The 17,163-nt window shown below is 42.9% G+C and overlaps 1 protein-coding gene across 5 annotated transcripts in view; it reads right to left on the reverse strand.

Moving 5' to 3' along the window:
• Positions 1-17,163, reverse strand: part of ARHGEF28 (Rho guanine nucleotide exchange factor 28) — a 317,945-nt gene that overhangs the window by 28,361 nt on the left and 272,421 nt on the right. For 3 of the 5 annotated variants that reach the window (XM_040450927.1, XM_040450917.1, XM_040450936.1), the window contains 6 exons: positions 14,938-15,069; positions 11,447-11,547; positions 8,176-8,214; positions 8,030-8,077; positions 2,215-2,703; positions 598-898 (listed from right to left, as the gene is read on the reverse strand). In XM_040450927.1, the coding sequence (XP_040306861.1) occupies positions 598-898; positions 2,215-2,703; positions 8,030-8,077; positions 8,176-8,214; positions 11,447-11,547; positions 14,938-15,069 (1,110 nt within the window). Of the gene's footprint in view, positions 1-597; positions 899-2,214; positions 2,704-2,740; positions 2,784-8,029; positions 8,078-8,175; positions 8,215-11,446; positions 11,548-14,937; positions 15,070-17,163 lie in introns of those variants that run through there. The other 2 variants (XM_040450934.1, XM_040450938.1) reach the window with 2 other exon arrangements.

A 17,163-nucleotide genomic window follows, 5' to 3' on the forward strand; every position in this document is an offset into this window, starting at 1 on the left:
TCATGTGGAGTTGGTAACTGGAGCTGCCTTTCATTTATATTTGGCAAATGCTTTAATGGGATTAGCAAATTGTGTTATTATGAGGTACTTATGGAGACACAACACATTTTTTTTTTTTTAACAATGACAAATGATGTTAACAGTTTCATTTTGAGGTGTTTAATAGCAGGAGAGATTTCACTAACGTTACAGGAAATTGCCCTGATAGGCCATAAAGTCGTAACACAAACCCTGTCTATATCTTTTATTTCTGAGAGCCGACTATGAGTATCGGGACGTGGTAGGGTCTACAGTGAGGAATAACTTTACCTTAAAAGTGAAGCAACTTGGTATCTATCATTTAACCCACAGATCTGAAAACACTGTCTGGTTCTTACACCTTGGTGACATCCTCAAAGCGCTCTAACCATGTTCCAACTTGGCTAGAAGATGGCCCAGACTTCACCAAAAAGAAGTTTATGCCACAAACTCCAGCTCATCAGAACCAGTTTATTCCCTTTCTAGGGCTCACTTTGATTCACTCTGAAGAAGAGCCAACCATTCAGACAAACAGCTCCTTGCTGAAACTATACAGATGATGTTTAAAGCATTAATTACCATTTTTACAAGAATCCTTGCTGCTTTGGTGGAGAGGGGGTATCTGATGACATGACCCAGCAGCTGTCCACAGTTCATGGTTGACATCCAAGGGCTGAGAAACGTCCAGGTGGAGGTCTACTTGATTTTCACTAGTCCTTACCAAATCCGAATTAGATATATTCTGGGGATAAGCGGCATCCTGATGGACACCCGATGGAGTCGATTTGTTGTAAGTGTTAAGTGACATTTGTACTAAAGCTTCATTAATGAAGAATGAATTTTCATGACACAAACTCTCAGATCGATTAAGTTCCATTACCTGTGTAAGAAAATGTAAAAAAGTACAATAATTTCTCCAGCAATTTGTGCAAGTTTCGTAAAGTATTTATTTCTAATAGTTCTAGCCATCAAGACTTTAATAAGAGCATTAGACCTCCTCCCACCCCCTTTAAATGAGCTCAGACCAAAACTTCAACTCGCCGTGTCCAGCCTATCTTTAAAAACAAAACAAAAGCAAAAAACAAACAAAAGAACCTAGCGGGCATGCTACCACTTTCAGAGAGCACAACATTTTTCAATTTGGCTAAATAAATTGTTGAAAATATATGCACATACACGAGGTATTTGCCATAAATGTAATTTAGCCAACTCGAAAGGACAATCGTATGCATCACAGATCTTTCTTATAATCTTATCACGTTTTACAACTTTATGCACTATCGGTAAAAAGTATTTATGTGCACAGAGTGCAGCAAATTCCGGGAACAAGGGGCACTGTCAAACATGAGTAGAAGGTGTACCAATGGAAGACCATCTTTAAAAAGATTTTATATCCGGCCCAGCCACTAATTAGCATTCTCATGTTAACTATTAGTGAAACAAACAGGTTTCAAATTTAATACGTCAATGTACAAAACAATAAAACTAAAGTAACAGAATAGTATCATAGCTGATGAATTCAGTACCCAAAGATGCACATTAACAGCTAATTAATCCGCTAAAAGGTATATCTATATAAAACTCTGAAGGCACGATCAAGAAAAGAGGTCTTTCAAGTACAGGAAAGGCAGCATGCTCACGGTGAGCATGCCTTAGGACAAACCTTGCCTTCCTGGAAGACTTGTTTCGGTGTTTCTTCCCTTGCATAAGGGCATCACAGAGTACAACGAGCCCTTGATCCAAATAGGACCTAGGTTTTTCAAATTTCTGTAGCGTGAGCCAAGATTTCTATGCCTGTCTCCCTAAAAGTCTTCATTTCTCTTTTTTTAAATATTTTTTTTAAAGTTTATTCGTTTTTGAGAGACAGAGTGTGAGCGAGGGAGGGGCAGTGAGTGAGGGAGAAGAGTCTGAAGCAGGCTCCAGGCTCCGAGCTGTCGGCGCAGAGCCCGACGCGGGGCTCGAACCCACGAACCGTGAGATCGTGACCTGAGCTGAAGTCCCATGCTTAACTGACCGGGACACCCAGGCACCAGGTTCCTCATTTCTGCTACCTATAGATTAATTCTTGTGAGCTCTTAACGCCACAGCAAAACGGCGGATACCGGATCCGGTCAATGTCGCAGGAATAACCACGACTAAACCTGTCTTTGAGAAGCTGCCTTACACACCAATTCCACAAGCACGGAAGGCCCGTACCTCTGTGCTTCCTGGAGAAAATGCTGCGGGAAGGCTACTCTGCCGACTGTGTTTCCAGCCACACAGCAGGCTCTGCTGGACCCGCATCCTCTCCCTCTCCCTCTCCACCAGGCGCTGGCCCTCCCTCAGCCGCTCCAGGTTCTGCTGGTACTCCTGGAGCTGCTGGTCCAGCTCCCCGCGGTTCCTCAGCAGCAGCTCCTCCTGGGACTGGCACTCCCTCTCGCGCTCCCGCAGCCGGCTCGCCTTGGCCTCCTGCTCCCGCTGCTGCTGGTCGCACCTGCGGTGCCAGCGCCGCTGATCCTGCTGGAACTCGTACTGGAGCTTGTGGACGTTGGCCAGCTCTTCCCGCTGCTTCTCCAGGTGGCGGGACTTCTCCTGGTCCTGAAAGAGCGGGCCCCCTCGAAAAGACGGGCCTGGGGAGAGGCTCTCCTGTTGCCGGAGAGCCAGCTTGTGGACCTGGATGTGGCTATCCTGAATGGTCAAGGCCGCCTGAAAGGTCAAGGTCAAGAGCAGGGGAGAGGAAAACGGTCACGGCTTCCGCGGGCTTGGGCTTTGGGGGGGAACTACCTCTAGACACAAAAAGCACGACCAAATTATTTCCCCTTAATGTTCTGTCCTTTTTGTAAGTTATCTTCAAAGACTGACCTTAACCTTCCAAATACGCTTACCCACATTGCCTAGCAGTACCATTTGGGAATTAATATACAAAAGAAAAAAAAAGCACAAAAGCAATACTCATCCCTTCTTTTGGAAATGTGGTTTGTTGCTGGCTATTTGGTAATATTTAAGCAAGTCTTTTGAATAAGAATTCAGTACATAAATTCACAAGACTGCATTCCTGCTCTATGTCTCATTCTCTGAGGTCTCTCCACTCAATAATTCATGAGAATTTAAGATTCTATATAAACCTGGTAGTATCCGTTGAGTCCCAAACCAGAAATTACTTAAGCTACATTACACACATGAAAACACAAAAATAAAAGTCAACCACTTGGAGACTTTTGGTAAATAATCTTTTTATAACATAATGCCCGAGAACAGCCGTTAATTTCATATTTAGGAGATACGTAAGTGGTAAAGCTATCTCGTTACTGTTATTTCTTTGTATTACAGCAGGAAGGTCATACGTAAAGTCCTAAGCCGAAATTCATTTGTTTAATAGATTGCTAACAGGAGGCTGGAATGATTAAGGGAACATAGATACTCTAAAGCCCAGAGGACATTACCAACCAGATTAAAAAAACATTTGGAGTTACGGTATCTGCCTATGAAAAGTTTGGCAGCATTCACAGGAAATAATTGCCAAGATTTGGAAGGATTCCACAAAACCAAAAAAAAAAAAAGAAAAAGAAAGAAAGAAAAAAACAACTCAGTGAATGCCCCTTGGAAGCTTTTAATTTTAAAAGTTCCCATTTAAAGCACAAAGCAGCACAAAAGGGACAAATTGAAAATGGCCACATACTGGGTATGTATGTGTGTTTTGACTCATTATGAGAAATTATTAGTCTCCTAGGAATAAATTCACATTTTTCTTTCCTAAGAATTTTGAAAACTGCCCATGTAACAGATGCTGGTAAGATGGGGATTTGACTAGTAGTTCTTTGTTAGATCAACAATTCCCTGCACTTTTGAAGGTTAAAGAACTCAAGTAAATTTTAAATTGGCACTTGTCTTGAAATAAGATTCAAAAATGTACTTGCTGGGGCCTTCTGAAATAAAATTCATGTTTTTAACCTTGAAAACTTACTTAAACAATTCCAAAATTCGCATGAATATTTAAGATCTTTAAGAAGTTCTTAAAAAGAGAACGATTATCATTTTAAATAGTAATTACTTTATCTTTAAATATGAAACAATTAGCACATAAATAAGAAACCATTCAGGATTCTGCTGACTTAGTTCAACTGTAGACTGTACGTTTTTATTAATTCTAATAAATTTCAAGGGCATCAGTATAGCAAAACAAACGAACATCCAGTATTTTTTTTAAATTTTTTTTTTTCAACGTTTATTTATTTTTGGGACAGAGAGAGACAGAGCATGAACGGGGGAGGGGCAGAGAGAGAGGGAGACACAGAATCAGAAACAGGCTCCAGGCTCCGAGCCATCAGCCCAGAGCCTGACGCGGGGCTCGAACTCACGGACCGCGAGATCGTGACCTGGCTGAAGTCGGACGCTTAACCGACTGCGCCACCCAGGCGCCCCTGAACATCCAGTATTTTATATGCCCAAACTACCATAGGAAAGTACAGTGTTCATGAAAAGTTTACAGCAGGCTAGTTAAGGGCTACCAAGAAGCATTCCTCACATCTACTTAGCATTTGAGATGAGACCACTCTCGTCTCTAGCATCGAGGTGGAATATGGAGAGTGGATATTCATTTTCACACGTACAGTTGACCCTTATATTTGGCAGAGAACAGCACTTGCTTTCAAATTTAGGAAAATTCCCAATTTACTCTCTCAACGTTTCTTTGTCCTCTCCCTTCCACCTTCCCCATACCTTATCTCCAACTCTGCTCTCCTAATATAGGGATCAAGTTTCATTTTCATCTGATTTGAAAATGCTCAGGTAAAAATTTCAATCATATGTAAGAGATACAGCTTCACAAGAGATGAATGCTCCCTGAATAGAAATCTTTCAGAGCCCACATCCTCAGACAAGCTCAAAAGCTGAGGTTAAGAGAAGACACTGGAGAATTCAATACCTCCCTTCAATCTCTTGTGGTGCAAACATCAGGTCATTTAGGTCAGTTTTTCTGAACGTTGAACCCACACAGGGTCCCATGCAAGGCTGACAAGAAGACCAGTGACCTGTCAGTGTCTTCATCAGGCAACACAAGCTGGGATCCTCAGTGTTTTCATCTCCCAAAAGTTAATGGATTGTCCTCAAACTATATCCATTTTCCCGTTAAAATATAAAAGGGACGTTTGTTTTACATGATCGATCAACTCAAAGACCAGCTATCCCAGACCAGCATATTTAATGTCAGACGCCAAAGGTACTCCCACTACATCTTGAACACCACAAGGATGCTTGCTATTGCCACAGTTACTTAATACATTTCCAGAAGACAAAGTATAAGCCAAGAAAATAAAATGATGTAAGTACTGAAGAATAACCATAATATCATTACTTTCAAATTTTAACTTTCTACCTGGAGTATTCTAAAGACTAGAACTGTTGAAACAAAAACATCTTCCTTTTATCTAAAATAAGAGATGACTAACAGCATTTTCCCTAAGAGGACACTAATTACTGCAGAGGTGACAATTCTACCCAAATTCATTCATAAATAGGAAATTTTAATTAATCAGTCCTGGTACAAGGGTAAGAAACTTGCCAGAGTGAGTCAAATCTCTTATGAAAGAATATGTAGATGAGTAAAGAAAAGAACAAGAAGAGACCATCACCATAATATATTCAAAAAGAATCCAAAATTTTAATTATTAAGGTGGTGCTACCAGAACAATAGATACATGATCAATAAGACATAAAAGAAGTCTTGATGCGGTCAAAACACATGTAAGAAAACATTTGGGGCGCCTGGGTGGCGCAGTCGGTTAAGCGTCCGACTTCAGCCAGGTCACGATCTCGCGGTCCGTGAGTTCGAGCCCCGCGTCGGGCTCTGGGCTGATGGCTCAGAGCCTGGAGCCTGTTTCCGATTCTGTGTCTCCCTCTCTCTCTGCCCCTCCCCCGTTCATGCTCTGTCTCTCTCTGTCCCAAAAATAAAATTAAAAAAAACGTTGAAAAAAAATACATATAAGAAAACATTAAATGGAGCATGACTTTACACTTTTTTCTGGTGAAAACTTACAGTCATACTTAACTTTTTTCTTTTGAGAGAGAGAGAGAGAGACAGGGCAGAAGTGAGCAAGGGGCAGAGAGAGAGAGAGAGAGAGAGAGAGAGAGCGCGCGAGCGAGCCCTGTAAGGGGCAGACAACGAGAGAGAAGTGAGGCTCATCCAGGGCTCAGGTTTTTACCTGAAGCGGGACTTGTGTTCACCCGATGTGGTGGGACTCCAACTCACACACTGTGAGATCATGACCTGAGCCAAAGTCAGATGCTTAATGACTGAGCCACCCTGGCACCCAACTTTATTTTCTATTAATATTCAACAGGTAAAAGATATGAAGCATGAATGGCTACTAAGCCAGTGGCCGGGGGGAGTTTAGTTTCAACAGTAATCAAAGAAATGAAAATTAAGATCATCAGACACCTTGACCTATTTTTACACTGAGGAGAAGGAGAGAGGGGGTGTTGATAGGATTATTTGGGTCATACCTATTAAAAACCTAAAAAAAAATAATTTTAGCCATTTATCCTAAAGAAACACGCAGCTATGTTAAGAGGTTAATATACAAGAATATCTAACAGACTTCCTACAGAAGTATAGCTATGAAGAATCGGACAAATTCTGGGTGCATGGGTGGCTCAGCTGGTTACGCATCAGACTTTTCATTTCGGCTTTGGTCATGCTTTTGCAGTTCGTGAGTCCAAGCCCCGCATCGGGCTCTGCACTGACGGTGTAGACACTGACAAGTGCCTGATTGGGATTCTCTCTCTGCCCCTCCCCTGCTCACCTTGTTTCCCTCTCTCTCTCTCTCTCTCTCTCAAAATAATAAACTTTAAAAACTAATAATAATAGGGGCGCCTGGGTGGCGCAGTCGGTTAAGCATCCGACTTCAGCCAGGTCACGATCTCGCGGTCCGTGAGTTCGAGCCCCGCGTCGGGCTCTGGGCTGATGGCTCAGAGCCTGGAGCCTGTTTCCGATTCTGTGTCTCCCTCTCTCTCTGCCCCTCCCCTGTTCATGCTCTGTCTCTCTCTGTCCCAAAAATAAATAAATGTTGGAAAAAAAATTAAAAAAAAAAAAACAAAAAAAAACTAATAATAAAAAAAGAACTGGACAAATTCCATAGACTTGAATATTATACAGCCTCTAAATACTGTGCTACAGAGTAAGAGCTGAACATGTAGCAAAGTACATGTTATGGAAGAGCATGTATAAAATCATTTTTAAAAACTAGAGGGATATACACCAATGTAACAAGGATAATTCTCTCTATAGAATCACAAGCCATTTTATTTACTTACATCCTCAAATTTTTCTTCCAATTTATCCATGATGCTAACATTGCTTTTATATCATCAAAATGCTTTTAATCATAAATTGAGCAATCGGATATATTTGGCCTTTCTTGTGCATGACCTGAGGGATCATCCAACCCTGTAATCCTCAATGCAAGCATTTTTTGTGCCTGCCTTTCCTTGAAAGACAGTGAGCCATTCGACGATAGGCCTTGTGGTTCATCTGCCTTTGTGTGCTCAGCCCTTAGCGTACAGCCAAGCAGAGAGAAGGCACTCAATAAATGCTGGGTGGATGAACAAACTAACGAATGAAGGAGCACATGAATTATTTAAGTGCTCAAAAGGCCCAAGTCCACAGGTGGAAGTGAAAAAAGTTTAGGTGTGAATTTAAGTTTTCACCAGAAAATGTGAAGTCATGCTACACTCACCTAAGAGTTTCACTGTAAGCTTCAGGCCAGGTCACAGTCATCAATATTTTTTAAAGATATGAACCGTTTTGTGGTTTCAGAGAAGAATGTTACAAAAAGTAGTGGTGTTGCCTTGTGATTACAAAACCAGGTGAAGTTCAATGCAACTAGAGGAATTACACTTCGGGAATTGGGATTCTTTTAAGATCGCTGAGTGCCTCTCTTATGTTCTAATTTGTAATGGCCGGGAGTCATCAAATAAAATGAATTGCATTAAGAGAAAACATTCACAAGGTCAAAGAATAGAGGAGCACAGTTACCTGAAGGCTATATAAGAGCCGGGTTAAATTCTGTATCGCTTGTATAATCTGGAAAATAAGATCGTGAAAGTCAAATACTTGAAAAAGCATTCGTTATCCAAAAATAACAAGAGGATGAGGATATATTTCAGGTATGCATAGCTCACCTCTGACTGTGAAGCACCTGGGAAACTTCTATATTCCACCTAAAATATGTAAAGAACAAGAAAATGAAATCGCACTACTTTTGAAAAGCTACACTTAGTGTCCAAAATGTATGACCTCAGGTAAATCACTTCACTCCCTCAAAAGTCTTCTATGATGACCCTCTTTCCTTGCCAGAAATCAAAGCCTACAGAATTAAACAACTGCTCAGTGAGAGCCCCATCTGTGCAAACTCTGTATGTGACATACATGGTAACTTTTCCCCCAAACATCTCTTTAAACAACAAGGGATGACAGTCGGTAAGTTCTGTACTCTCTCCGTAAGTGATGATATTTACCTTGTGGACACCACACTGTCACGTGAGCTCTCGGTGCCCAGGCTGAAGCTGGCCCTCAGAGCAGGCTGGCTCCCTGCATTCTGGAGGCCAGATTTGGAAGCTAGAGAACATCACGCCTGACTTCTTGCTCCCCATATCCATGTTTGAGATTCACAAAGCTTGGGGCGCCTGGGTGGCTCAGTCGGTTGAGCGTCCGACTTAAGCTGAGGTCACGATCTCGCGGTCTGTGAGTTCGAGCCCCGCGTCAGGCTCTGGGCTGATGGCTCAGAGCCTGGAGCCTGCTTCCGATTCTGTGTCTCCCTCTCTCTCTGCCCCTCCCCCATTCATGCTCTGTCTCTCTCTGTCTCAAACACAAATAAATGTTAAAAAAAAATTAAAAAAAAAAAAAAAAGATTCACAAAGCCAAGACAGTCAATGGTTGGGAGAGGAAATCAGACTCAGAGGTGGCTCAAGGATGAGCACCTAGCTGGCCGGCTCCAGATCCTACTGTGAGTTCGCTGGAACCGTCTGGGATTGCCTTAGTAAACGCACTAACAGCAGAGGCCATCATGAGGCTGGAGACCATCTGCTCCTGGGGGATGGGTTCTATGTCTCATTGTCTCTCTAATGCACACATTAGAGACACATGCAGGTAGTAAGGATTTCCAGTTTCCAGAATTGAACTGAACAATCGTCTGTTCAGGTATCGTCCGTCTTCTTTCACTAGGATGTAAGGCAACAAGCAGCAGGAGTTCTTATGTGCGTTCAGTGCTGTAACTGCAAATTTAACAACGAAGCCTGGCATCTACAGGACACTCACACTGCATTCTATAAATAAATACTGAGCGCTCGCTATGTACTCCACTCTTTACGCTATAGGAGATCACCAGATTCCATGCCCGCCTAGAGCCTCTCTTGTATACTGCTTTCTCTTATCTGAGCAGCTTTAAATTGAAACCACAGGGAACAGTCAGCCGTGGTAACGTTCTCAGGTAACTTTGGACTTGTTAAATTCAATTAGTTCAGGCTAGTGAAGCTTTAATGAAATAGCCACATCCCTTCTTACCCCTCTCCCACACTCTTCCCGGGCCATAAAAGATTTCATCACTAAGCAGAACCTCTAATACAGGAAGGATAAGGGAGGGAAAAGGACATGAAGTTTAGAGTCATTAGACCTGTCCCCAAGTCCCCTCCACCCCCGCAATTGGGCTAAAAACTCCCATTCTCTAGAGAGTTCTAGAGTTCTCTCTGCTCTTGTGGTTCTGTCCTTGCTGCACAGTCCACTGCCTTTGTAATAAGAAAATCGTACGGTATAGAATTTTTATACTCTATAAAAATCAGAAACCTAGAAATGAGTTGGATTATGCTACATGCGGTTACTTATTCCCCAGAACCGCGAAGTTGGAAAGGACAGACAGGGTCAATGTCGTATTTTTCACGGAGTCAGTCCACCACCTTGTGGTGAATGTATAGAGTTGCAGCGGTTGAGTTACACACAGGATGCTGCACCATTTGCAGCACTCATTTTTAAACTTCTTTCCAATTTTTGTGTTAAGCCTTACCTTATTAAGGAAGCTAATTACAACATATCCGTTGCACACTTTTTGCCTACGTCTGATTTCAGGTGATCCTGCCCTATTTGTCAGTTCATTTTCTCAAATGCCTTATGAAAGTTCTTCCAGATAGGTTCACCCAACGAGGAACCTTCACACCTCATTTCACTTACCTGTCACTGAATCCTGGAAGGGAAAAAGACCTTGACAGTGGGAGTCACCACAGGGTCCGTTCAAGAAAAAAACTATTCCTAGCTAACCAGCCCTCTTACCCTCCCTCTCTGCCTCTACGACAAAAGCAGTTTGGAAGCTACAGGCTGAAAAGTGAAGGCCACGCTGAAAAGGAAGAAAAGCAGGAACATTTGAAGAAAAAAGTAAGTCAGAAAGCTTACAGTCAGTGAAGTGAAATACTGCATTCCGTTTTTTTATTTTGGCCTATGAAGATCTTTAAAACAACAACAACAACACTAAATCACAGCCATATTTTTTACGGATTTTTAAAAAAATCTTTGGACTTGAAGTCTCAGTCACGTATAATATTTGCAAAAATATATAATACGTACATTAGTACACAAAGATAGGACATCTGTCATTTTTCCACATTAGCACATATTGGTGCATGGTAATGTGCCTAACTTGAAATTAGAGAAAACTAAAACTCTCGAGCCCCAGCCAACCCTGGGGAGGCCACTCAGCACCTCCCAGATTCATATTCTTATTCCCTCTTTCTGACATCCCAGGCTCATTTGAAGGGAATAGGAAGTTTCATGATTTAATTTTTCAAAGAGTGGTATATACTACATGTAAACTGTGTCCAAAAAGGAGAGGCGTTTAGAACCAGTTTGCCCCAAGCAAAAAAAAAAAAAAAAATGGTGAGGTTGATTAGAAGCCTCCCAAAAAACAAAGTAGGTGACAATGTGGGCGGAGACAGGAAAACAACCTGAAATGAAAGCAAGATAAAAGAACGTGCAAGTAGCAACAGTATTTGAAGTCAAAATTCTTTCTGCGGCTTTAGTGTCCCTTGGTTGCCTAGAGACCCCGACAGACGCCAGGCGCACCTCTCAGCCAAGAGTTGCTAAGTGTAGCAGGTGAAAAGGCAGAGGTTTGCAGGGCGGAGAGCAGAAGGGAGACCAGAAGTAAGAGTGCGCAGACACACAAACAATCGAGTTTTAAAACCGTTTAATAACTTTCCAATCATTTCTTTGTTTACACCTACATGGATAGGAAGAGTGAGAACATTTTAAGAGGATTTAAGTGAGAAAGCTTAAATATGAGTACCGAAATCGAGAACAATGCAGAAGAATGCTTTCATACCACTCACTGCCACGGACAGACCAGGACCTGTGGTTATTTTATTACACAAAGTAACTGGTGCCATTTACTAACAAATCAGTTCACAATACCTTCTCCCCTGCATCAGAGACCGCCAGGTCGGTTCCCACACCCTGGGTCCCAGGATCCACATCCCAACAGCCTCTTCCTCCTGTCCTTTCTGTGACTAGTGCTGGAAGCACACCATTGAGACAGAAACAAAAAAGGACATCATCAAACAGCAGCCAGCGCACTGGGTTCTTTTGCACGCAGCTGACACGGACTTCAAAATAAGGAACACAAAATCCCACGTATCACATACTCTCATACAAGGTGCTGAAACAATGCAAAGCACAGTGTCCCTGCCCTCGGGGAGCTTACACGCTATTAGATACCAAACTGACAAACGGCAGCAATTATCACCCATCTTTTAATTTTTCTTTTTTGCAGACAGGTGCTCATGTGAGGCTGGCGATACCGAGAGGGGTATATGCTACATCTCACTTTCACTTACTCAGATAAAGCTGCTGGGGAGAAGGAAATTGAAAACAGGCCCTGGAGAACAAAAAGCAAGGGCTGGCAGACCCAGGTCGAAGGAGACAGCTCGGTGAAAGGCTCCTCTGCGGCCCGTGTAAGAACAGCAGACCATAAAGAAGGCTTAGAAGGGGTAATCCAACAACGGGAGTGAAATATCTTTCTGAGCAGCGTGAAGATGGTGAATACTTTATGAGCCCATAGTCCTACAAAAAGGAAGCTGTCCCTATCTCCAAACAACTCTTGAAAAACAATTTCCAAGTGTTTTTTTTTCTCATAACACTTGTTTAGAATCTAGATTCATAACAGTTGTAAATACGGTGTATTTAACCTATGAAACGCAGAAATATTTCTAGACCAGAAATATTTTTAAGTACCAAACACGGATTTCACTCCATCCATTAGATCTCTGCTGGTACAATTTGATTTCTTTACCCATGTGAACTCAGTTAAAACTTAGACTGTGCTCACCTTACCCTGATTTAAACTAGACTTTCCAAAGCAGTTTCACACCCACCATTTCATTAGAATCATGTCCAGTCAGGGCCCTGGTGAAATATTCACTTTGGGACACTGTTTATCACACAATGCCATCTTGAAACTTTCTTTCTGATGGAGGAAATGCTTTCTTCGCCTTTTCTAAATGCAAATCCCCAGGACCCCAAAGGCCACTTCTATTACAAAGAATTTTTTGTTTAAGCTGAAACTGCTTCAAATTAAATCAGCTAAAAATTAACTTCATTTTGCCCAAGTCAGTCAATGCTTTTCACTTATAGGGAAGGGACATTCTACAGAAATTTTCCACCACTCAAAAAATGGTTCCACTACTTGGTATTATCCTTACTTCTTAGAGAGATACCCAACACGTTACCAAAGAATTAGCCCTTCTCACACTCTCCCTCCCCACCACCCCATACAAATGAGAACCAGCAATGGGCAAAGAACCCCATGGTGAGCCAAATTATCAGGTGCCTCTGTTTCTTATTCAATTTCAGGTCTCCAGAACTTTTTCAGGAGTAGGTTATAGTGACCCACCTTATTAGGTACATCGAGAACTAAAAATTGAAGGCCTTGCTTGGCGGATGACCTCAGATTGGCATGGGCCTGACTTAGAAGGACCCAGTCCTCCAAGTGAAACAAAGAACTGACCCAGTCAGTTACAGACCCTCATTAAAAACAGTATTTGCCCTGGCCAACCTTATAAAGAGAATCTAAGTCTTATAGCACCATCCTCCAACCCGGCCCACAAATGACTAGGTCTTTGGGGGTACAGGACCCTATCAACCTGCCCCTGCCTACATGGATCCTGGTATCAGGGCAAATAGTCTAATGGTTTTGACAGATGTCACGGGTGTCCCCGGGCACTCTCCCAAATCCTGGGAGATACAGGTACAGACGGGAGAACAGGGAGGGAAGGTACGGCCATGTGCCCCTGAGCAGCTGCAGGAGCCATGGGGAGCCTCTCCTCTCTGGCTGCCCCTGGGGGGAGGCTGAGAGCAGCAGAGCCCTCCTGTGTTTTTAGACGGAACTCCCTCAATGGCATAATGAGTTTTGTTCTTTTAAAAGGAAATCACCCAGGGCAGTACAACTCCCTTGATGAATCGGGGTTGTGTCAAAATGAAAAACATGGGGCGCCTGGGTGGCGCAGTCGGTTAAGCGTCCGACTTCAGCCAGGTCACGATCTCGCGGTCCGTGAGTTCGAGCCCCGCGTCAGGCTCTGGGCTGATGGCTCGGAGCCTGGAGCCTGTTTCCGATTCTGTGTCTCCCTCTCTCTCTGCCCCTCCCCCGTTCATGCTCTGTCTCTCTCTGTCCCCAAAATAAATAAACATTGAAAAAAAAATTAAAAAAAAAAAAAAATGAAAAACATATGTGCACTTTCTGAAACTAGAAATGCAGGATGGGATAAAGCGAAATTTGAGGGAGCAAGATAATTATTAGTGATTTCAAAAATGGACAGAATTTTAAAACTGTACTGCGTCCGTGTATCTTGATCAACCATGGGATGTTGATAAAGAAATTCAAGGACAATTTAATCCTCTCTCATCTCTAGCTACTAAAGACGTTTTATCTTGTGCATAATAAGGCCTGGTGGAAGGAAGGTTTTTATCACCCAAATACAAGGAAAAATAAACCCTCTATGCTCTTCTCTCAGAACTAGCTGTAGGGAAGTAAATATTCAGCTTCCGTATAGAACATCATGGGGTTCTGAGAAATCACCTAATTCTCTACATGCTGTCTTTCCGTATTTAAAATTGGGACGCCTGGGTGGCGCAGTCGGTTGAGCCTCCGACTTCAGCCAGGTCACGATCTCGCGGTCCGGGAGTTCGAGCCCCGCGTCAGGCTCTGGGCTGATGGCTCAGAGCCTGGAGCCTGTTTCCGATTCTGTGTCTCCCTCTCTCTCTGCCCCTCGCCCGTTCATGCTCTGTCTCTCTCTGTCCCAAAAATAAATAAACGCTGAAAAAAAAATTTTTAAATATATGCAACAGGGCTTTTTATAAACGAATTCTGATCTGAACCAAAGCGTATGATGACGCCGATCAAGAATTTTTGGCACTTCTGCCTTTAACCACATCACCAAACCCTGTGTCTGCGGGGAAGGTGTTGCAGCCTAGCTTTCTGGCGTATGGCTTCTCAGGTGAGGACGCCTACAGGAGGTTAAGTTCAAGGGTTTGTTCTCTCGTGAACTGCAGAGACCCCTTTCCAAACAACCGAAAGTTTAAAAGTTCTTTCAAAACCATATTCCAAATTGTACTCAGTAAGTCAAATCAAAAATGAAGCAGGGTCAGGTTTGGGGAAGGTACAAAGCTTGCCTGGGTATGAGAGCAGTAGAACCCACCAACTATTCTTGAAATCCTTGTCCTGGGAATGCCAGTGCCGTTATCGTAAATAAATCAGGCTAGCATATTTATTCTCAGGTTTTCTCGGATTTAAAAAAATACATCAAGTCTCCTCCAAATAGGGACAGAGTCATTGCCTTCATTTCCTATGACCACTCTATGCTCCAGAGATTGTGTTCAGGCTCACGGCAAAGGCCTGTACTTTCACTTACAAGCTGTAGAAGATCCTGGCACGTCAGGGGGACCCAGCGTATCTGTCAAGGCAGATTCTCCACAACCTTCCTCGGATGACTGGCATGCATTGCCCGTCTGTGAGGCCTTCACTGCAACCTGCAGGCTCTCAGCTAACAAGGAGAAAGAAGACAAAATTTAAAAACCAAATACACGTAGTTTAATCTAGACCAAGGGTTGGCAAACTCTATTTGGCCTGTGTCTATTTTTATTCGGCCCAGGAGCTAAAAATGGTTTTTATATTTTAAAGAGTTGTTAAAATACACAATACACGCACACACATGCACAAAAAAGAATGTGTCCCAGAAACCGCATGTGGCCTGCAAAGCCTCAAGTATTTACTATCTGGCTCATTACAGAAAAAAGTTTGCCAAAAGGCGACCTATACCAATACTTTTAGCATCATTTTATGATAGAGAATTAATAAAAAGATGTGCTATATAAAAAAGTCTCAAATTTAACTTTCCGTTACATTAAGTATGCTGAAAAACTTTCTGTAATTCAATTAATTTAAATATGATTTCAGGCATGAACGTTTTATTTTTTTTTTTTTAATTTTTTTTTCAACGTTTATTTATTTTTGGGACAGAGAGAGACAGAGCATGAACGGGGGAGGAGCAGAGACAGAGGGAGACACAGAATCGGAAACAGGCTCCAGGCTCCGAGCCATCAGCCCAGAGCCCGATGCGGGGCTCGAACTCACGGACCGTGAGATCGTGACCTGGCTGAAGTCGGACGCTTAACCGACTGCGCCACCCAGGCGCCCCAGGCATGAACGTTTTAAAACCTACTATTCAGAGAGACTAGCTCTTCTTCAAAACAGAATTTCCCCAACTGTACCTTAAAAAATGCAGATTTCCAAAATTTACCTAGACCTACTAGATCAGATTCTCCAAGGGAAAAGACAAACAATTTGCATTTTAAACAAGCACAAAAGGCTGCTCTTAGGATCTGGTAAGACTGGGAAACACTACAAGAAAATGAGGTTTTTATTTATGCTAAATGCTTTCAACTAGCATGTGAATGGTACAGTTTTAAAGGCCCTATAAATATGTCTAAAACATCGTGTCCAGTGCTGGAATTTAGCAAGTGCTCATTGAGCCCCTATGCTGTTCTAGGGGCCCCTGGGCATGTGATTAACTAATTAGGAGAGTTTGAGACGGAAAGAGGAAACAGACACTTGCAAGTAACTATATACAAGGTAGCATGTGATCAGTGCTGAGTTCTATCATCCAGTTATTAGAGGACCATAAAATGCTCCAGGAATGCGAAGGAGCAAAACAGTTGCATTAGCCGGTGGAATTAGGAAGAAGTTATTAAAGGAAATGACAACTGAGTAGAATCTTGAAGGATGAACGGGATTCAAGAGATAGAGACAAAAGAGGAGAAAGAGAAGAAAAGCCATCCAGTAAAGCAACCACCTAGGGAGACCATTCAAGGTGCATTACTGAACTGTTTTTTATTTTCCCCCCAGAGATAAAGACCTCACCCTGATTAAGAATTCCTGCTAGGGGTTCCTGGGCAGCTCAGTCCATTAAGCATCTGACTCTTGGTTTCGGCTCAGGTCATGATTTCACGGTTCATGAGTTCGAGCCCCACACTGGGCGTTCTTGCTGACCGTGTGGGAACCTGCTTGGGATTCTCTCTCTCCTTTTGTCTCTGCCCCTCCCCCACTCACTCTGTCTCTAAATTAATTGATCAATTAATTAAAAGAATTCCTGCTAGGGGCGCCTGGGTGGCGCAGTCGGTTAAGCATCCGACTTCAGCCAGGTCACGATCTCGCGGTCCGTGAGTTCGAGCCCCGCGTCAGGCTCTGGGCTGATGGCTCGGAGCCTGGAGCCTGTTTCCGATTCTGTGTCTCCCTCTCTCTCTGCTCCTCCCCCGTTCATGCTCTGTCTCTCTCTGTCCCAAAAATAAATAAACGTTGAAAAAAAAATTAAAAAAAAAAAAAAAAGAATTCCTGCTAGATCTCGGAGTACTGATGAACAGCGACTCGGGGTGGGTCAGGCAGTACCTCAACTGTTTGGTGTTCTCTTAAGCAGCTGGGTCCCCTCCTATTCCCGAGCGCCTACACAACACAGAGAGCCAGATGAATTAAGGCAGAGGGACCTAACAGCAGGCATCGTTCACAGTTCTGATGGCAGAAGAGGTGAAAGCCACCGGCTAAAAATTGAGAGGGGGTGACTTACCCAATAAAGACATTATCA

The sequence above is a fragment of the Herpailurus yagouaroundi genome, unplaced genomic scaffold, assembly GCF_014898765.1.
Source record: "Herpailurus yagouaroundi ecotype Mexico unplaced genomic scaffold, PumYag 29, whole genome shotgun sequence".
NCBI classification, from domain to species: domain Eukaryota; kingdom Metazoa; phylum Chordata; class Mammalia; order Carnivora; family Felidae; genus Herpailurus; species Herpailurus yagouaroundi.